Source organism: Lipophrys pholis (assembly GCF_963383615.2).
Source record: "Lipophrys pholis genome assembly, chromosome: 5".
In the NCBI taxonomy this organism is placed as follows: Eukaryota; Metazoa; Chordata; class Actinopteri; order Blenniiformes; family Blenniidae; genus Lipophrys; species Lipophrys pholis.
The window spans coordinates 19,303,842-19,326,211 of NC_137628.1; the positions used below are offsets into that span (position 1 = coordinate 19,303,842).

Sequence of the window (22,370 nt, forward strand, 5' to 3'; positions counted from 1 at the left end):
CAGTAACTATTTTAATAAATGACTGTTTACTTCATCAATCCTGAAACAACTCAGTCCGGCTTACAGCGATTTGAAAGATGGCCGCGGTCACTAATGTTCAGATCGGCGTGTAGCCGTGATTAATGTAATGCATAAGAAGCAATAAATAAGAATGAGCTTATTCCGTTATTATTATTATTCTGCTGCCGTCTGCATGTTCAGACACCATCTCCGCTGTTGTGCTTCTGTTGATTTTTGTTGCAGTTATTCTTGAATCTTTTCCTCTTTTGAACCTCAAACTTTTTAGTGTGAATTATAATAAATTTCCTTTACAAAAAAAAAAAAGGAGGAACTGTAGAACCTGTAACTATTTGATATATATTTTCTGTATTCAGTCTAAAAAGGTGTATAGGTCTGAAATGAAAAGCTTTTTAGTGGTTTCATCCAAAGCTTTATCCATTATTTGTGAGGTTTTAACCTAACCTTCTGCTCGTCATGAATGACTTTAACGATTCACTGACTTCATTTTAGCAGTTTTAACAACTCAACAGGATGAGTTGTTAAGAATCCGATCCACATCCTGTATGTCCCCCTGATGTTTCATCAAGTGCCATCTCTCGCCAGCCTTTGGATTTGCCCGACGCTTCAGTTCATGACTGAACGTCTGCATGCATTTACATTGCCATCAGTGTCTGCTGCTCAGTGCTGAGCTGACAAATGTTACTGCATAATAACATGCTGAACGTCGACACGGTAACGCTGCCATTGTGAGCAGCACAGCTTTTCACTCCGGCCACTTTTGCTTAAAGGTGTTGATTGCGTTCATTATGTTTTTCACCATCACTGATTATATGTCTGACTTCCGAGATTAAATACTTAATAAAGTTTTGTTGCACAAATAAGAAAATTAGCTGCTTTTTAAAGTTATTTGAGTATCAGAAGTATCTTTTTAGTTTTGGCCACAAGCTAAGTAGCACTTAACTTTTTTCACCATTGGCAGCATAAAAAAAAGAAAAAAGTAAATGAATAAATTGTGCTGTTACGTGGCTTAAAATCTGTTTTGAAATTGTACAAAAGATTTGTTTTTGTTTAGGTTTTTTGTTATTTGAAATAGCCTTGAAATAAATTGAGAACTGCTCCAAGTGTTGTTGAATGACCTTCTTGGTTTCTTCAGACATTGCTGAGCATATTTTGGAGAAAAAAACATTGTACTCTTAGCTCTGTGACAGTAATGTCATGGTACTACAAGAGAAGCACAAAATGGGTCTGACAATAATCCCCACTTCTTAGTAATTTAATTTTCTTTCCTTTTTCTTTCCTCTCTTCATTTCCATTGAACACAAGGCGAGAGAAGAGTAGCGTTTGGACACATCATTTATCTCTTTTTGTGATCAGAAATAATTAGAATTTTGCATCACTATCATCATGAAATGATGATTTTGTGATCATGAAAACACACGGTGCCATGATGTGGAGTTTTTATTTCTCTGTGATCTAAGGAAAGCTGTTTTGACAGCCGGCTAAGTCTCGAAAAAATAAAAAGAAATATTTGTGATGCTGACATCTCTGATCTCAGGAAGAAAATAAAAATATTATGGTGATTTCACACAGTTTTCTTTTCTTTTCCCCTGACAAGACCACAAAAAAGATCCTTATCGTGATTCTCGCTCTGATACCATTTCACCCAGTTCCCCCCTTTCCTTTCAGCCTTTGCCCCTCGCCTGAAGAAGTGGAAAAGAGGTTGGACTTCATCTAAGCTAATGCTCTAAAAATACATCGCTCTCTCTCTGTGGAGAGTTAAAATGAAGCCACCGAGATTCCAAGAACTGCTGGCTTTCCACTAGACTCTTAATATCGTCTTCTTTCTCTGCCGTGCTTGTAGTTGCCATCCCCGCTGTCTGAGTCACTCTCTCTCATCCCCCCTTTCATCTGAACGTTGTTAAGAAGAGGCAGAAGAAACAAGTGCTCCGTTAATTTCCTCCTTCTGCCTAATTAATTTCACTGTGTTCATCTTTTCTCTTTCCGCGCGTGTTCATTAGGTGAACTGTTCAAATGTTTCTTTTCCCTCCGTATTAAGAGGAAATGGTGGCGCATTGGCTTTTATTTCAGCTGTCCATCAGTTCCTTCCAGATTATCCAGAGGTGTCGCTCAGAGCCCAAGTTTTTTTTTCCCTCCCTAATCTGTTTCTTCCTTCTGTTTCCTCACGGTCTCTCTTCACGCTGCATGTTTCAAAGTCGATCTCGATTGAAAGGGTTGTAATTTTGTGAGCAGATAAATGAATATGAGGGGAGATTGGTGGGTTGTTGTATAGAAAAGGGCTTCCTGGTGCAGTATCATCCCTTCAGGCCAGACGGAGTAATTTAACTCTGAGATATTCTCTCAGCATGGACTTATTAGTCTTTTTTTTTTTTTCTTTTCTTTTTTTTTCCCACGGCAAAGTGAAAACCACTCTGCGAACTAGACCGGGGTGATTTATGAGTCAAAGTCACAGCAGGTGCGATGCTCAGTTTGTCTGAATGACGTAACTCGTTGACGAAACGACTTTCCACTGCAGGATTGTGACGCTTTGTTGCTGGTCTGTGTTCACAGCGATGAGTGAGGACTTGCTTTTAACAGGCTCCTGGCTGCAGTTCAGGCTTCGCAAATAGAAGCCTGTCATCTTTATATATTTACTTTGGTAACCATCCAATTAAGTTTTACATAGCATTCTGTTAGCCTCTTTGTGTTACGGCCACCAGACAAAACTAAAGTGAAACTCTGAAAGGGTTCGAAAGCAGCAACCTTTAAAGCAAGATCCCAGAGAAAGAGTGAATTCAAGCAAGCTTCACTTTGAATTAGGTCAAAGTGTCAAAACTCAAAGCATCAATTAAGGGAAAAAAAGCTAAAACACGAGACTGTATGCAACTTCAATTCATCGGGGCTCAAGCCGATAACAGCTGACTGTTCAAGGTCGACGCTGCACAAGTCACAAGGAAAAACAACTGTTCGACCGGTAATCTACAGCCCAAAATAAAATATCAAACTTAAAAGACAAGACTGAAGGATTCTCCTCCTTCCCACAAAACTTTTCTTTATGTGCTCCTGCCTTTCACCTGTCATCAGCTGGGAATATGCATTATACAGCTCTCAGCCACAAGAACTTGTGGAGGATGAATGGAAAGACATTAAATGTAGACTATTTAACGAGATTATTTTATTTGTGTTTCTTGTGTTGAAGAAATGCAAAACCAAACACTAAGAGAATAAAACTAATAACAATCTGTCAGTAGTAGTTACAATAAAAACATTCAACTTTATTTCCTCTGGATTTACATTGCTGGCGTTTCTTGTCTTCATACAATTGTGGGACGTCAGTCAACATATGAATTCATATCATTCACTAAGATGGTGTTGCTGAGGGTGGAGTCTATGTTACCCAGCTGCTGCTCTTAGGCACCACTCCAGATGAGAAATGGCTCTGGCCAGGCCAGGAGGTTTGTAAACATCAGCCATGTCCAGCAGCATTAATCTAAACTGGGATTAAAAACCAACGGGAAAACTTTGAAAGACTGCCGTGATTGGTTGATGACTATTACCCCGCATTGTCGTGGCTAAGCCCATAATCAAGGCGAACATGATCAGATAATCCCAGTATGTCTTTGCAGACCCTTGCCCAACAGCCTAATCCTCAGATTTAGAAACTCAGATTAGGAATCTTGGATGATTAATCCCATATTGTGCGTGTGTGTGTGTTTGTGTGTGGTTGTGTGTGCTCTGTAGGGGACCCTTCGCCGGGTGACCTTCTCAGTGGTGAGCCAGCCTCAGGACGGCGGTTGCTATGACAGCGGCCTGGAGGACTCGGAGACGCCAAGCAGCAAGAGTTCAACTGGGCCACGTTTGGGATCCCTGCCACTTCCCGAGGAGGGCTACGAGCGCACCACACCGGAGGGCAGCGTCGGGGAAGAGGAGCACGTGGAGAATGGTACACGCACTGAAACGTACACACAATATTCCACTAAGATGGCATACGGCCAGGGGAGTTCACTGGACACACATTTAGTCTTTTTTTTGTGTGTGTGTGCTTTATATACACATTTGTGGATCACACACAAACAGTCCTATCTTTGTTTCACCTTTCCATTAATTATTGTGTTCTCTATTAATAATCATCACAACTTAGTGCCTTACTTTAAGCCTAACTCTAACCTATAGCCTGAAAACCATATTTTAACTCTCAAATATATCCTGTGTGGGCCTCACAGTGTAGGTGCGCTCACTTTTTAGTGAGAAAAGTGAAAAATACAAGACCACACACACACACACACACACACACACACACACACACACACACACACACAGATGCACATGCTTCACACAAATACTTTTATTGGAACCCTGACTTGCTGTCAAGGTCTCAGGAGTCCATTCTTTCCACACTTAATAGGAATGTGTTTTATACAATAAAGCAGGGGTCTCACACGCGTGTGTGTGCACGCCTGCTCTGCACGCCTGCTCTGCACATACAGTATGTGTGAGAGCTTCTGTGTGCTATGTGAAGGTATTTCTTTTTTTTCTTTTAGAGAAGCTGATGTGTGGCAGTCTGTTGTGCCAAAGGCTCATCTGTGGCCTTGTCCTGAGCCTCTCTTTCACCAACAAAATTGTGTTTTTACCCTTTTTCCACAGAGTCTTTGTCAAGGATGACGAGAAGCAGAATTTCTTTTTTTTTCTCTCATTTTATTCTTTTTGTACCACTTGCCGCTGTGTACGGTCATGCCAATGCAGCAACAACACTGGCAACACACCAAGGTCATTGTAACCTTGGTGACTGACTACTTCTTGCGCTCTCAGTTTGCTCTCTTCTGGTAAAATGCTTCTCTTTAACCAGCGTGTGAAATCTTGAGGATTTTGTGGACTTTAATACATTTTTGTCACGGTCAGATGGGGAGAGGAACTGAACAGAGAATTCATTGTGTTGGTTCTAATTATACTGCATAATTATGAGCTTGTTTGGTTTTACATGAATTTGCTGCCTCTGCTACTGCTGCTCCGAAATGTGATTCAGAATATAACAGTATGAATTTTTCTGTGTGAAATTCCAGAAAAACTGGATTTACAAAATGGAACTTAATGCTAGTGTTGTTTTCATGTGGGCGCGAGATGCGCAAGGGGTTTTCTACCTGCATCTCTGTGATATAGTCACTTTTGCAAATGATTGGAAAGTGATATTTACCATCACTTCCATCATTTTAATTGTAGTCTGACCTTTCCCCTACTGACTCATGAATGACCTGTTTCCATCTATGACCACTGTAACCTTTGACCTTGCACGACATTAACATTTCGTCTCGACCAATTGAACCTGCTCCCCGGGGAAATAACAAGAATTAATCTTTTCTTTTATGTAAAGAAAGTCACACTTGCCTTTGAAACTCCCAGTAATTATGACGTCTTTGGCATCGATAAACCTTTGGCCTGACCTCGTCTTTTCACCTTTCATGTAATGCTGAACAGTTGTTTTTTTGTTTTTTTTTTAAACACTCGTTAGAAGTCAGCGATTTTCATTTTGCTCCGACAGCATTTTTCTTCCTTTCTTGTTCCCTTCGTATTCTACCCCCTCCTTCATAACCTTCGTCTCATCCCTTTTTTTTTTTTTTTCTTTTTGACCTATTTTTCTTTCTCTTGTCTTCCTCACCCAATGTTCCCCTCATCTCCTCTGCTGTACTTTTTGTTTAACGGCCTTTTCACGGCTTCTTGGTGGCGTAGTGTACGCCGTAAAACTGCAGCTGCTTCCGTTCTATTCCAGTGAGAAACTTTGCCGGGTGGCACTCGTGCTCAAAAAAACAATAAATGAAGGCAGCAACGTCAGCTTGAAAATTTCAATAATTTATTTTTTTTTTGTCTTCTTTTCACCGTTCTTGTGGATCCAGATGCCAGGCAGCTTCCAGATGTGGCTCTAACAGGAAAGTGCACCAGGGAGTGTGATGAGTTCGGACACTCTGACACATGCTGGATGCCGGTCCGCGCTTCACCGCGGCAGCGGCAGCGCCACGGCAGCGACCCCCCGCGACTTTCAACCTTCGCGCCGGGAGATGACAACAACAATCTGCGCGGTAACGACCATGAGAGCGACAGTGAAAGCGCCGGCAGCGCCGGGAGCTCCGAGCCAGGGGTGGTCGTCAGCGGTGAAGGTCAGAGATTACCTCTAGTCAACGGGGATCCCCTCGGCACCCTGGGCAGAGGAGACCGCAACAGGAACATGGGCGATCACAACCGCAACCTTCTAAACCGCAAGATGACTTCGGCTTCCTATGACACGTTTAGCAGCGCAGGCTTTGGGAGGCGCCAGCAGGAGGAGGAAGGAGGAGAAGGCCAGAACCCCCCTGAGGTCATACCACTGACGCGGACAGGGGGGGACTACAAGACCACATCCTGCCTCACGTTGTCGCGCCGTGAAGTCTACCTGTGATGGCCTTGCAGTGGAGCAATCGCCACTGTACTATTGCCATTTTTTTTTTTTTTTTTTTTTAAACAAAGAAGAGTGAAGGTTGAAACTTCACTGACAAGACATCAGAACTGACTTTTAATCTGTGAAGATGTGAACAGATTTCAGGAAGGATGTTCTCGGAAAGTTAATATCAAACTGGAACTTTGGGATTCTGAGTGATATTTATAGGCACTTAAACTCGAGCAGAGTGGATCAACTCTTTTTAGAGCTCTGACTGGGAGTACTTTTGAAAAAAAAAAAAAGAATAAAAAAAACGATTTTTCTTTTTATCCACTCGTAAAAGTTACCTACAGGCAAAAATCCTACAATGTCCATGTGGAGGAGGACAATCTTCTCTTCTTTTTACCTGGATCCAATGCATGCCTGACCCTTTGCAACTGAGGAATCTGTGTGAAGAAGAAAGAAGCAAGAGATCGAGACTGTATGAATCCTGATGCTATAAATGCCGGGGTGCATATGAGACGAAGGCTACAGCAGGCCAGATCTGAACTCAACTGGCGAACCATCTGCTGAAAAACACCACTGAGGTTTCATCCACTGAAAACTGATAACGAGAAGTAACGGGTCTTTGATTGAGTTATTTGGATCTTATTCAAGCCAATCAAACTTTCTAATGCTTAATCAACTGTATCATAACACAAGAAGGGGGGGTATTAACCAATCAAACTGCTAATCCCATGAGGATCCTAAACAGAATAATGGGTACAACCAAGTGTGGTCACTGTACAGTTATGAACTCGAAAAAAGAATCCTGATACTAAACATCAGGTTTTGTTCTTTTAAAGACAAACATGATTCAGAACAAACAACAACAATGTGAAAACAAAGACCTTTTTTTTTTTTACAACGATCAAATGTAACTATTCAGAATACAAGGTTCTCATAGAGTGTCAGTAGTGCCACAGTACTCCACGGTGTGTGAAAATACCTGTTTATTAATTTTCTTTTTAGACCCAGTCTGTATGTATATACTGTATGTGTGTATTTGATGGAGCAGCAGCATTTAAGTCTTTGCTGCTGTCCACTGTTCCAGACTAGACTGAGGTGCTGACTTCATTATACATCTACAGTATCTTAGCAATGTTCAAGTATGATAAGTACACACACACACACACACACACACACACACACACACACACACACACACACACACAAACCTTAGCATGTAAACATGTACGGTGCATTTACAGAATGTGAACATGCTTTGGGCCACAGTTTGTGACATGATTCAGTGGCTGTGTAACATAAAGTATATAATAAACTGCATTAACTCTAATACATAATAACTGAGCACAAACAACTCAGACACACACACACACAACGCAGATTGATACATATTAAGATATACACAATGCGCAGTTCATATGCACCATGTGTGTATGTCTTTTTATTCATAGTTTCTTTTTAACATATTGCCTCATTGAATTAGCTGTAGCATTTTGCCTGCTCCCCTTCAGCCAGTATTTAAACATGAAATGTATTTAAATAATTACTCATCTTTCTGACTGATGTGTGAGGCTACATTAAAGGGAATTCCAATGCCATCAACTGTAAGTACTGATAGACGATGTGGAAGTAGGAGACTTTCTGCATACACACTGTAAGTAGGACTCATAGAAAAACCAAATTTCTCTAATTTCTCTTAGAAAAAAAAAAAAGGAAAGGAAAAAGAGACTCTGCATGAAAGGAAGATAATGCTAACTTTGTTTCTCTCTTTTTTAAGCCACGCTTTTTTAGATACCACGCCTATTTGGATACATCCGTACTAAGTGTGTGCTTATGGGGAAGTGGAGATAATGATGGCAGCAAGGGAGTTTGCTTCAGTGGATGAGTAAATATGTTATTTCTTTATTGTGGAGTGAGTTTGGAGTAACCTTGGGCCTTTTCTCTCACTTATTACTTCCCAGAGCTGGCGTGAAGGATGCCAGAGGCTGTTGAAAAAGAAATAAATAAATAAAGACAATGTTGCGGGGAGCGCAGAGTCGAGCTGCGACCTCTTTCACCATGCAGTGCTGACCTGAACACGCCCATACTGCTGTGCTGAACTGCACAGATAACAGACTCCTTCACATTCGTCCTTCCCAACAGCTACCGCACGACTTCCGACACACTCTGCTGCATTGGGCTAAAGAGTGGGTGTGGATCGAGGCCAACACATCTTAATTCCCATCATCAGTGTGTGGCTCAGTAGTGTGATAGGGATAATAGGGTTAGGTCGTCCCTGTGGTCTTAATGAGTTTCCTTTCTCCTCTCTTCTTCTCCCTTGATCTGCACTGATCTCATTAATGTCTGGATAGGCGAATGTAACACTGCTGGAATTTGCCAGTAAATGTGTCTCTTAAATTTTTTGGGGGGGATGATGTGGTTCAGATGAGGCGAACGTGACATCCCTCTTAAGGGAAGTTTAAAAAAAAAAAAATCTCAGGTGTGCCACAGTGTTTAACCCAGTCACACTGCTGCTGCTTGACTGAATGGTGAGAAGAAAAAAAAAAAAAGCAGCATCTATCGTGACACCAACTTACCTTTTACCGTCGTATTTAAGATGGGACATGCTCTACGGTTTATATACCTGTATATACTTTCAACTTTACAATGCTGTTAATCAAGCCCACTGATGTATTTACTCCCATAAGCTGTCATTACCCTCAACCCCCCCTTCCCCCCCTTCCCGCCCACCCAGACATGGCTGTTGGCCACACTCTGTTTTTTGAAGGACTGCTGAGGATACAAAGAAGTTCAAGTCTGCTATTGGAGACGACACTGAAAAAGTGACCGATGAAAACAATCACATTTTCTTGCATCATGCAAATGCCTTTGCTGGGAGATTTAAAAAAAAAAAAAAACAAGTGCTTGTTCTACAGCAAAAAGAGTGGAGATAGATTTGTCGGTCACAAAGGACCCATGGAGAACTCAGTCTGAGCGAACGGGAAACAGATTCCTGATACAGCTCTGCTTCTTGGAAGTGGCAGACATTTCTTCAAACTGCTGTTTTATGGCAGTTCCCCTGATGGCACCTTTTAGAACCCTCAAATCTGGATTTAAGGGAACTTGATGTACATGAATCTGTGTGGGTGTGTCCTTTTTTTTTTTATACTGCACGTTTAAAAATTAGTATATTTCAGTCTACTGCGACATTCAGAGGGGAGACAGAGAGGAGCGTCACATCTAACATCAGCTTCCCACTAATCAAGACCTTTTTGAAAACAGACTCTGCAGTGGACACCGTCGACCTGTTGCCCCCTCCTGCTGTTCCTCTATTCATGTACAGATTAAACTACACTGTAGAACAGACAACTGAAAACCATAACAAGACGATGGCATGCTTAAGGTTCAAATCTGCACTTGAGAAAAAGAAAAATGAGAAGAAAAAAAAAGAAGTTTTTTTCTTGTCTGTTTTTTTTTTTGTTCAGGGACTGGCTCTGGTTTTTGTTTTTAAATTTTTCGTTTTGTTTTTTTGCCGTTCCCTTCCTGTAATTACCTAATGAACTAATTGCATTTGCTATGAGGAGAAACCGGAGGAGCGGTCAACGAATGGTTTGGTATGAAGATGAATCATGTAAAAGTTTGACTTTGACATTAAAAACTTCAAACATTATTGTTCTCTCGTTTCACTGATCATTACACACGGCCGGCATGAGAGCACCAACGGTTGCAGCGCAGTTAGGAGAAATTGAATATTTAGCAAGATTGCACATAAAGAAGTCACAACTGAACAGGTGCGTCGCTCAATAAGTTTTAAAAACACCCCAACCCTCGCACTTTGAGTGTTCGTCATTTATAGAAATTTGTCTTTTTTTTTTCTTTTTTTTTTTATCTTCAGACAAAATGCTGAAAAAGATATGAATGCTTTGCCTCAACAGCTTGATTTGGTAGCTCAGTGATGCTGTTGAGGTCATTTTTCTCACGGCAATTGGGGCCATCCATCTCTTTTAACACCAAAAATCCATTTAACTGCCTTTATCATCCAAATGGGATTGATCTCTTTTATAACAACAATGTCCCTTATCGTAGTGCACAAGGTGTACTTAATGGATTGAATAGTATTTGGATTTTTTTTTTAAATTTATGTGATTCACGTGCTGTATCCTTGGTGGATGTGTTGTACAGTGGCCTCCTCCATCTGCAATATAAAAAGTAAATGAAGGAACATCCTTTGGAGAAATGGTGTTTCATATCCAGTATACAGTGTACTGCACGTTTTTTTTTTGAGAGTTTTAAAATCAATACTCTTGCTGGATTTTAAACTGCTCTGGTGGCACATTGTGTCTTTTACCTTTTATTTCTCATTAAACCTTTCAGGTCATCAGAAAACACACCAGAAACTCAAAAGACTGAATGGCTTTTAGTGTAGAATTTCAGAATTTTAAACCTGTCTGTACACACTGCGTATTTACCACTGGGTATATCCATGCAAGTCAAAAAAAAAAAAGAGAAAATCAAAGAAGAGCTTTACACCAATAATTTATTTGAAACAGTGAAATTTTCAGAGTTAAGATCTATAATTCACAAAATGCATGCGGGCTGCATGGAGAGGGTCCCCGGTTGGAGTTTAGGTTGAGCTTGAGGGGCTTTTCATGTGGAGTTCGCCTGATCCTCATTGTGCATGCATAGGTTTTTTTCAGGGTTTCAACTCCAGCGGAGTAAAAGCATGCCTTTGAGCTTCATTTAAAAGTCCTAATTGCCCATACATGTGAGAGTGTGTGACTGTCTGTTTTGCCCTGCTATGGCCGATGGCAGAAACAAGAGCAGGAGGTTCTTTCAACCTGAGTTACAAGGTGTGATTGGTTGTAGCTCCCTGATAAAGCAATATAGTAAATGGATTGATGAAAGCATCTCTTTATAAAGCCAGGGGCTCACAAGAGTCACAAATTAAAGCATATAGTGGTTTGAACGAAGAAACATTGTAAAAACACATTTTTAGTCAGGTGGGATCAGTTCCTCCAACAAACAACTTTGAGTTTTCAAGTTTCATATTTCTGGTTATATAGCTTATGAGAACAACACATCCAGATCTCACTGTATTGAAAAGTTCAACAAATAATTTATACAGTAATACAGAAAAGAAATGCCAATTTCTTTGGACTCCGTTCTTGGTCCTCATGTTTGAGTTACTGCATCATCAGTTCGGCCTTCAGCTCATCTGGTATGTGGCTTTCAGCGTTTCTCATCTTCTTCTTGACAAGGTGTGATAGATGTCCTGCAGGGTTCAGCTCAGGCCAGTCAGTCCACCAATCAGGCCCAGTAATGCCATGTCAGCAAGTCAGTTTGAGGAGTTTTGGCACTGCACAAGTGTAACGTCCTGATGGAAAAGGGAAATCAGCATTTCTAAAAAAAACTTGTCAGTACACAGAAACATGAAGTGCTCTCAAATCTCCTTGTAGACACTCCATTGACACAGTGGACCAAACAGACTGCAGCAGATGACATGGCACATTAAATCATCACCGACTGTTGACACTTCACTCTGGACTTGAAGCATCTCGGATTTCAAACCTCTCCACTTTTCCTCCAGACTCTGGGAGTTCACTTTCTAAATGAACTACAAGGTTGACGCGTATGTGAAAAGACCTCTGGACACGTCTCATTGGCCTCCTTCTCAGGCCAGACAACTCTTCTCTCTGGTTCAGGAGTTGACACTGTGAATATGACACCTGGAGTCCATTTGTGAGACGTATCAGTGGCATAGCTCTTGATGCTATTGATTCAAGTCCAGTCCACTGCTTGTGATGCTCCTTGATGTTCTTGAGGAGGTTTTGTTCGACAGTCACCTCAAGGCTGCTATCGTCCCTGATGCTTACTTACTTCATCCACAGTTTGTCCTCCTCAACAACTTTCCATGAATCTGCTTTGACTCAGCCTTCGATGAGCAGCCAGACCCTTCGTTGCTCATGCGAGGGCTGTCACTGAGTGTCTTCTGGATTACACTCCAGTAAGCAGTCTTCTCTGCGACTGCCATGGTTTGTACTGACGTTGCCTGAGAGATTCACAGTTTTTCATTCTGCACAAATAGTAATTTATGCAACCATGACTTTCAGATACACTTGAAAGCAGTCGGCGCTAATTACCAAAACTAATTACAGGAAATGCTACATTTTGATTACATGTAATGAGGGTGGAATACATACAGTTATTTCGTTCTGAAATAGCTGAATGTTAAGCTTGACTTCCTCCCGGCTGAACAGTACAAGTCGGAAAAAGCACTAAAGAAGATGGATGGATCATATTAAAACTTTTAAGATGCTCTAACATGATATTCTTTCCAAAAGCTTTTGACAGACGGAAACAAATAAAAAAGGTTACTAATCTATGAAATGATCACTGGAGAGGTACTTTCTCGCAAGGCCATATTTCTTGCACCATATTGATCTCACTTTACACATAAGGTCAATTTTGCAGTTGGCTTGGTGTCTGGATTTCACCTCACACTTTAACAAAAACTTGGCACAATCCATCAATTTATCCGTGATTGATGAATATTCTGAACAGGTAATTTGTCAGAACCTATGATGGTGACTGGACTGCAAAGATTAACGTGAAGGACTCGAAAATGTCAAACAAACAAACAAATAAATAAATAAAAAGTCAACCTGTTGTTGTTTGTTTTGTCCAGCATGCAACACTGACATCGTGTGGTCATGAGTGAGTATAACTGCAGGTTCATAATGTTCCATCACAATTCATTTTGAATCTGAAGAAGATTTAAGAGCCACAAATAAAGAAAACAAGAACATTATCTACATCTTCACACAACATTCCTTTATTTTATTTTTTTTTATAAGACCAGTTGTTTTGCTTTCGAACCTAAACACCTGATTTTTTTCTTCAATGCAGCACGATGCATCACTTTCTAATACTGTTGTAATAGAACAGAAATATTCTCTCTAACCCGGTCGGAGAACTAATTAAGAGGAAAAGAGATCTATTAATCATGAACATTTAAGATATATGAACAATACCTCTTTAACACATCTGATGTAGTTGTGATATAGAAGAAAAGACTTGAGAAAGGCTGAGGGAGGTGTAACCCTGTGAAGCAGCTGGCGCATAAAACAACAACTTGCAGATAAGATAAAAGACTATCTTCCTGTGCAGCAGATAAATCTAACGAAGCAAACGGTTTTCTGACAATTGGTATCTTGTTATCTTTTGCGTCTTAACAAATAAAAAGCAAAAACTGCACTGTGTTCTCTTATTTAAATTTTTAACACCGGGATGTCAGGCTGGACCTCCTGCAGGTCACAGAGTCCATCCTTTAATGCAGAGCCACTGCAGCTTTGTAATTGATTTTTTTTTTAAACAATTATAACTAAATATTCACATCACAAGTTGAATTAATTGGGCTGTTTGAGAAAAGGACTAAAACGGATTTCCAGCTAAATTGTGTGAGCTTTTTTTTATTTATTTTTTTTATTTAATTTTTTTCAGGCTGGTGGCTTATAACAATCTCACAATTGATTGGGGGTTTAGTTAAAATGTCAACTCATGGATTTGGAGAGCCACGTAATTGTGTGGCCTCATTATCTTCAATTAGTGTAATTACTTTTTATTAAAATGCCAGCGTGTGTCAAATCCACTAGGAGTCTGTTTTCAGCCAGAAAAACAAATGAATTACTGTCCACAGATATAAGTCTTCAGCAAAGAGCAGTCCAGACATCAGCGTCCCAGGAGGACTGACTGTTCAGCAGCCTGCAATAAAGTCATAAAAGCACACATAAAAGAAAAACCATAAGCCACACTGTGAAAGGTATCGGCAGCCTCCTTCGAAGTATCAGAGGCTATATCATATTAATCAGCGCGTACTTGTAAGTCATCCTACGTAAGTAGTCACCATAAAATGTTCTGTAAATAAATCACATTGTTTCACCAGGTTAATGGATGAAGAAGTGTCAGGACAGCAAAAAAAGAAAAAAAGAGGACAGATGTTCTTTGATCTCTTGATTGAATTCAAACAGGAGACCCAGTGGATGTGCATTTTATTGATTTTATAAAGATAGAAAACATTCCAAGGGAGGTCTCTTGTGAAATAAATTCTCAAATGTTAACCTTCTCACACAGTGTCCAGTATATCAAATGGTCTTTGGAGTTGTCAGATGCTTTCAGAGGCTTAAGTCGACTCATTTTGTGAGTGACAGCGAGCTACATTGAATTGCTTCTGAAAATCCTTCACATGCTGCACAAAGAACCTCGGACTCATGGCTTCAAAGGAACAGAGACATTCCTGTAATATGGTGGATTTCCGTATCACACTCATTTCGCTGTCCAATCAGAAGGAGATCTCCACTGATGTCCAGTGGGTTTAACATTTATAATAAAGTGCTGCAATAATCCGAGACCAAAGAAGCACTCAGCATCAATACCACTGAGCATAAAGCACCGCAGATGTGATAAATCCTGTCAGTGCTCGTGTTCCTCTGTTGAAGAAAGCCTTGCAGCAGAGCTGTAAACATTCATTCTTACTTATGCGCCAGACAGATGATTTGAGATTTGATCCTCCCTGCGTTCCTCCATAGGCTGTCATTTATGTTTTTTTCCGTCTTTTCATGGTCACGTCGCCTAGAAGTTATCAAAGCTGTGCCACGGGCATTCTTGGTAGAATTGTTGTTGAAAAACACACATAGACAACATGTTTTGAGAGAATCTGTTTCAGCAAAGGTGGGGGTCTGCTTTGAATGTGACAAAAATGATAACTTTCCACTGACACATCCACACATGCTTACCTTTTAATTTGTTTTTAAATCGGCGTAGTGTTTATCGGGACAACATCTCCAGAGTGGCTCGGGTTTGGGTTTGCATGTTCTTCATGTGCTCTTCCAACATGCATTTGAGGTTAATTGATTGAGTGGCCTTGTCTGGATGACCCGCCCAGGTGAACCTTTGTTGATAGTCAGCCGGGATTGGTTCTGGCCCACGGATGATTTTTAGCTTGATGAAGCAATGTCGAAGATGGGAGAACAGAAACAATTCATGCCGCGTCTCTAAATTGTTCACTCTTCCTTCATCAATAGTCTGCTGGGATCAGTACAGTGACCCATAACCCTGACATAGATATTATGGTGCAGGATCAGCAGATGAATGGATCGATATGGTTCTCAATATGACTTTGTAATTTTTCTGATGTTTTACAATTCCCAAATAAGTTTGGACATTTTAGTTAAATTTACCACAAAAATGGTCGTATTGAATTCAGATAACAAAAAAACAAAAAAAAAACCAATGATTTTACAATCTAATTGTTGTAAATCCTATTAGAATTCACAGTAATAGGTCATTCGTGGTTTTGTCCATTTTTTGTGGAAAATTATCTCCAGTGTGGAGTTGCCACTATTTGTCAGTGTAAGTTAACACTCCTGTCTGTTACAGAATTTAGCAGCTCCACAATCCTCAGCCTTCATTGCTTCATGTTTTTGTTTCATAAAGAGCCAAATTTTATCTTTTAATGAAAGGTCTGGACTGGAGGCCTGTTAGTTCAGCACCTGGACTCTTAATAAGAATAATAAGAAGAATGCATTGGTTTTATAGAGTGCTTTTCTTGACACTCAAAGACGCTTTACATTGCATTATTAATTCATTCCAAACTCAATGGTGGTAAACTGTGTATGTAACCACAGCTGCCCTGGGGCAGGCTGACGGAAGCGAGGATGCCAATCTGCGCCATCGGCCCCTCTAACCACCGCCAACCACTCATTCTCACACTGCATTCACCCTGGTAGTAGACATATTTTGACCTCTCATGATCATGTTTCTGATGAGGAGGTCAGAAACATTGACTATTAAGTTCTGAAGAAACTGTCAAATAAAGAAGAATTTCCACCAATATAATTAAAGCCTTAAACTTAGATGATTTTAAAGTTGAAATGAGGACTTCTTCATTGCTTTGTTTTCAAATCCAATAAAATCTTTGCTCAGTGCCACAGCTGCTGGTTCAGTATTTATACATTGGGATTAACCGACTTTAAAATTAGATGCTAATTCGCTGTCAAACAAAGCAAAAAATATTAATCTGAAAGGGTCACACAGCTTAGCTCAGTTTGAGGTATGAGGCTCGGATGTAAGTGAGAAATACCTTCTTTCTTTATTTTCCTCCCTTGTCTTCACATCTTTGTTGACTTTGTTAATATTGAATATTGATTGATCAACTGTGAAAGAGTCTATTTTGTTTGTCCCCACATATACCTGCATAGCTTTGAAAGCCTCGCTGGGTGTGCCTTCATGTCTCGCGGGTGATCTACAGGTTGCAACTTATATTTCATCGAATCTGACTTGACCTGTTTCAGGTTCCACATGACAAAATGTTTTTGTTTTTCTTAATAATCACACAGTTCTTGGTTGCTGAGCATTAATTATGAGACAGGTTTTGGCTTGTATGTGTAAAAAATGACACCTTCCTAGTGTGGCAGGCCTGTTGTGGTTGATTGTTTTAATTGTCTCAAACTTTTAAAATTTCATCAAGCGCTTTATCTGACTCAAGCAGATCCCAACTGACTATGTGTGACGGCAGGACAGGAGGACACACCCTGGACAGATCACCAGTTAATAACAGAAAAACAGACAAGCACTCACATGCACACCTGCAGGCAAATTAGAATTACTAATCAACTTCAAATATGTGAGTGTGAGAGGAGAAAGCACAGTCGTGTGCAGTCAGAGGCAGCAGTCAAAAATTATTTCTCTTTTTTTATTAATTAAAAAGTGATTCTGAAATCTTTGTCTGGAATGAATTAGGCTACTTGTTCAGTATGCAACTTTATCCAGAAAACCAATGGTTATATTTTGTGGTGGTCAAATCTCCTATGTCCTCTAAACGTATCACAGCTCCTTTCCTTTGCCGGGACCAGCAGTCACTGTATTGCGCTTATCGAAGCTGGACGCTGCTATTGGGTTAAAATGTTGAGTGACAGTATCATTAGCCAATCAAATTTTGATGTGTTATTGACGGAACGCCCTCGGGCAAGCGGAGTTTCCATTGCCGGTCTTGGTGTCGTCATTGAAATGAGCTTGACTGATTGGCCCATGGGCAGGTGCGTGATGACGCACTGTTATTATCTGCTATTCTGGAGGTGATGGCGGCTAATTTAACAGCAAGGTCTGGTGATATGATAGCGGACCTGTTTCGGGGGCCTTTTTCAAGGCGCCCGTTTGCAGAAGAAATGGAAATTGTGAGTAGAGGAAGACCAAAGGCTTTGTGCAACATTTTACAGCTGGAAACTACCAACACTACAACTGGGTGACAGCTAGCTGGAGCACAACAAGCTGCTCTGCTGGCCATGTTTACTCTTCACTACAAGTTCCGGAACATGAAATAACAGTGGTTTTAGCAGCCTCATAGAGCGAGTCATCAAAAAGGATCGCAGGATGGATTTCATCTACAAGTGATGGGTGAGTGCTAGTTTTTATTCGTATTTTTTTTACTTTCTCTGGATTGGATTTGCGCTGCTGTTTGCATTTGGTGCTGTTTTTGATTTTAAAGTGGTGTTTCCCATACAATCATGGCGGCCAGATTTTGTGTCAGGTTTTGGTCTGACCATCGCCATATCCCTCTGTTTATTCATCTCCGCATAGCTTCTTTCTCCGTTATTGTCATTCACACAGACAGACGAGCGCACATGCGTGACAGTAGTGGAATGTATTGGTTCGACTGTGTTTCGTCCAGTTTTCTTCCCACATTCAAAAGACATTTGTTTTGGTTAATTGGGGACTCTAAAGCTGCAGCCAGGTGTTGATGAGTGTCTGTTTGCCCTCGATGGCCTGGCAGTCTGTCCATGTTGTAACGAGCCTTCACTCAAAGTCAGCTGAGATCCACTCAAGCCTCAAGTACTCTAAGTTGGGTTGAATGAGTGCGGAAGATGAATGGACGAATGTATTATTCACTTTGATGCTCCCTTCTGAAATAATAATAACTTCCACTTTTTCTCATCATGTGCAATTTTCCTGCGCTGCAGCAAAGAGGCCCAGCCTGAGTATATCTGCATCTATGTAAGAAATATCTCAAAAAGAGACTTGACCTTTCAGTGCAGCTCAACATGGACTCCAACTGGGTAAAAGTGAATATTGCAATGTCAACATAAACGTTTTTGGCTTGACTTGACTGGAAAGGTTCTATTTATTTGCCGACTTCATAAGAGATGTGATTTGATTTGAAGAAAAGCACGATTAATGTTATCCTGATGCTATCTAGTGGTGTCGGTGCATTTTAGAGCCAGCATTTCTTTAAAACATTCAAATCAATCACAGCTCTGATAACAGTGAAAAAGTAATGCTTCAAAATGATATTGCTGTGTATTTTGTCAAATATATGATGAACTATCTCCAGTAACAGACTGAGACTGAACGTCTTCATTACTTTCTTAGACTCTCCTCTGATTGGATCTCGGTCCTTGTGTGGTTGCATTCAGACAAGAACGACAGTATTTTCTTGTTTATTGCGCAGTGGCTAGATGCAGCTCTGATATGCACAGCGGGGGCATGCGGGACCATCAGTAGTAGAAGAACAGCACAGCTGGCTCAGTAATTTGCCTGGATGCAGTCGATCTTCTGTTATTCCTCAAAAAAGCAGCCTGCACTCTTTCAAGGGATGTGGAAGTGACTGTATTGTTGTGGCACCTGTTTGGACTCCTGCACGCACGCACGCACCAACAGCTTCTGATTTCTACTGTTCTTCTTGTCTGTGATTTTGTGACGTGCACCAGGAGATGTGGGGGGAAAAAAGATGCATAATTTCAGCCTCAAAAGCTCAATATTACATCGCTTTGGTTTGCTCCCACAGCAGATGGCAGCGGCAACATGCAGGTCTCTGTTGGTCTCTGTGAAGGTGATGTTGTCTGGATTCAGTTCATCTGTTGTGGATGCCAGAAAATGTTTCCTTCACATATACAGTGTGAATAAAAATATGTGAAGCCAGAAGAGAGTTCCCCTGGAAAGATCACAGTGCAGTGCAATAACTAATCTGCTGTATTAAAGGCTTTTGTGCATTTCATCATATTTGCAGAACATCCTTCTTTGTGTCTCATGAAATTCTTATCGATGTGTTTCTCTAGTAGTACAGATAAGATCCTTTTCACCTTGATGCTTATTATGAGCATAGAAAAAGGTGATGCTGTGCAGGATCCCGCGTCACTTCTTCGACCTTCAAAAAATACATCAAATACAAAGATTGGGTGAAAAACAACAGATTTCTGTGCATTCATTGCCACTCTTGTTATTTTACTACCCAGGCCCTCCATAGAACATAAAGATGTGATAAACTCTGGTAGCGATAGTGAAAAAGTTCAAATGCATGTGAGTTTAATAATGACCGTGGTTAGAATATATTAAACTGTTGCATGAGGCTTGTGAATTAAAGAAAGCAGCCATTTCTCCCTAATTTGTCTACAGAAGTGTTTTCCTTTGAGAAAACACTTGAGAACAAGCAATGCCAATCTCTGCTGGATGAGAAGTGAAAATTAAGTGAAGTAAATTAGCTGTTATTGTGAAGGACTTCAATAAAGAGTAAGATTCCTCTGGGATCACTGATGGGTGCAGTTACATTGGAGCTGTTGCAATAAATAAATACACACTGTGTTGTGAAACACTGGAAAGTTGAACCATCTTAAGCTGATGAGCTAACAACAACCATATCGGCAAGGGTGGATGTTTTCATTAACGTGAAAAAAGAATAACCCTGTCCGTTGAGATATTATGGCAAATTTTAGCTTCAAATAAGGTTGACTTTGTTTGTTCAAAGTCACACTTAATCACTATAAGGATTTTAATATCATTACATGAACACTATGTTTGCAGAATAGTTTGGAATAAATATAATAACCATTTTCTAATAATGTAAAGTCTATAATCCGTCCACTCATCCATTCATCTTCCATGTCAACTAGATACAAGTGACTGACTGGAGCATGCATGCATTGGGTGAAGGAAAGTGGCCACCCTTGATGGGTTGCCAGTCCTTTATGAAGCTGTTATGTAGTAACTGACATATGGTCTGCATCTGACCTTCACAGGTACACCTGCTGTGAATAAATGATTTATTTTTTTGTTATTTCAGTCCTGTGATGGACTGGAGATGTGTACATAATACATGTACGTGCGTGCTGATAGTCAGCTGTGTCCCAGCCCGCCTATGACTTTGAACATGAGGCAGCAATATAGAAAATGGAAGGATAGAACTCATTTCTGCAGCGTCTCATTCTAAAAGTGGATGCCACCTATGGGGAAAAATTCAACCATTTAGTGGTTTAAAATAAATCAATATGTAAATGGAATAGGTTTAAAAAAAAAAAAAAAAGTAGTGGCCTATCCTGGTGTGAATTTCAAGTGGACAGAATCTAAAGCAGAATCACAATTTAACTAGCTGCAATGCATCACTGAGCAGCTAGTTTAATACCTGAGGCCTACTATTAATTCCTCTCACAGGCTCTGTCTGCTGTGCCTGAACATTGTTGTAATACCTCAATCATTATTAAATGTAAGATAGATGACCAATTCTTAATTTATAGTTCTTGCTGAAATATCTTAAAGGGAGCTTCTTAATGCGTTATTGCTCAAGTTACCCTGAGGTGGCTCTCCAGCACACTCTGCCGTCACACTTATTAAAGGCTCTTTTTTTTGTCTTTCTCTCTGATGTGGAGTCCCACAGAGTGTCTGCAATCACTGTCTGGATGGCCTGAATTGTCACAAGAGCAATGTGAGCTGACATAATAAAGTTCAACGGCCCACGCTGACCTTTTAAACGCCACACACTAATACCACAGATTTCTCCCTCGCGGCATTTCTGGCAAAATGAGCACGATGATGAAAGTTAGATATTATCTGTAAATTTTAACATTAAAACTTCAGCACAAAAGCATAACTGGTCTATTACGCCTCTTTATGGGTCGTAGCGGCACCGTTTTAATGGAGAAAAAAGGTCTGCAGGTGATACAAATCCTCGTCCTCTGGGGGCGATGACAATTAAAAGCAAATGCAATGTAACCGGTGGTTTGTTGAGAGTTTTTTCAGGACCAAAGTGTTCAAGAGAAAAAAAAAACCCAGACTGGCCTCATCAGCCTGCAATCATCTCTGAATGTGCATAAAAATGTTTATTGAGATCATGACCAGGATTCAAGCAGGTAAGTAAAGTGATGAGAGTTTGTGTGATATTAAAAACAAAAAAAAAAGGAAACATGCATTTCACAAGCTAATTTAATAATGAAATGATCCAAACATAGAGCACAGCTATAAGTAGCACAGTGTGATTTATTTCAAACAAATTGCTCCCAGCTGCCAGATTAATCAGTATAATCTCCAAAAAATAAGAAAAGAAAAAAATATGTGACGCATGTTTCTGAGTGTGAATTTAATCATTCTTGACATTTATCTCTGCATTTATACATATAGAAACTTATTTCTCTTTAAGTATTTTTTAATCTGTCAAACTGCCTTTTGGGAATTTCTGAAATGAAGCTCTACACAAACACAGAATTAATTTTAGTCAGACCAAAGCAGCTTTCAGTTTCAATCCCTGAACAAATAGAATTTATTACTCAGGGTAATGTATGCCTTTGGAGGTTCATACTTTTTTTCTTAGCTGTTTAATTTTTTAGGTAAACTTTATGGTTGACTTCGATCTCTGTTTTAATGTCAAAATGACTTCTGTCTTTATTACTTGTTAAAAAAAAAAAAAAGGTGCTGTTTTGCAAATAAATCCGCCAACCCTCATGGGTTATGTGTGTTCACGGTTTCACAAATTCTCTTTTTTAACTCCTCTTTCAACAAATATTATCACTGACTAACATGTAAGAAGTTTATTTTCGCCTGCAAATATCAAGGCAATCTATACACCCAGACACAGTATGTGTCTTGGTGAATGTAAAAGTCTCTGATAGGGTACACTCATCAAAAATTTTAAATCTCAACTTCCAGTGAAAATGTAAAGGGT

At 40.1% G+C, this 22,370-nt stretch overlaps 1 protein-coding gene across 1 annotated transcript in view; it reads left to right on the forward strand.

The window, feature by feature from the left end:
• The window catches only part of pcdh7a (protocadherin 7a), a 41,946-nt gene extending 31,895 nt beyond the window's left edge, over window positions 1-10,051 (forward strand). The window contains exons 4-5 of the mRNA XM_080463087.1: window positions 3,739-3,940; window positions 5,886-10,051. Coding sequence (XP_080319213.1) covers window positions 3,739-3,940; window positions 5,886-6,424 — 741 coding nt within the window. The 3' untranslated portion in view covers window positions 6,425-10,051. The remainder of the gene's footprint in view (window positions 1-3,738; window positions 3,941-5,885) is intronic.
• The last annotated feature ends 12,319 nt before the right edge of the window (window positions 10,052-22,370 follow it).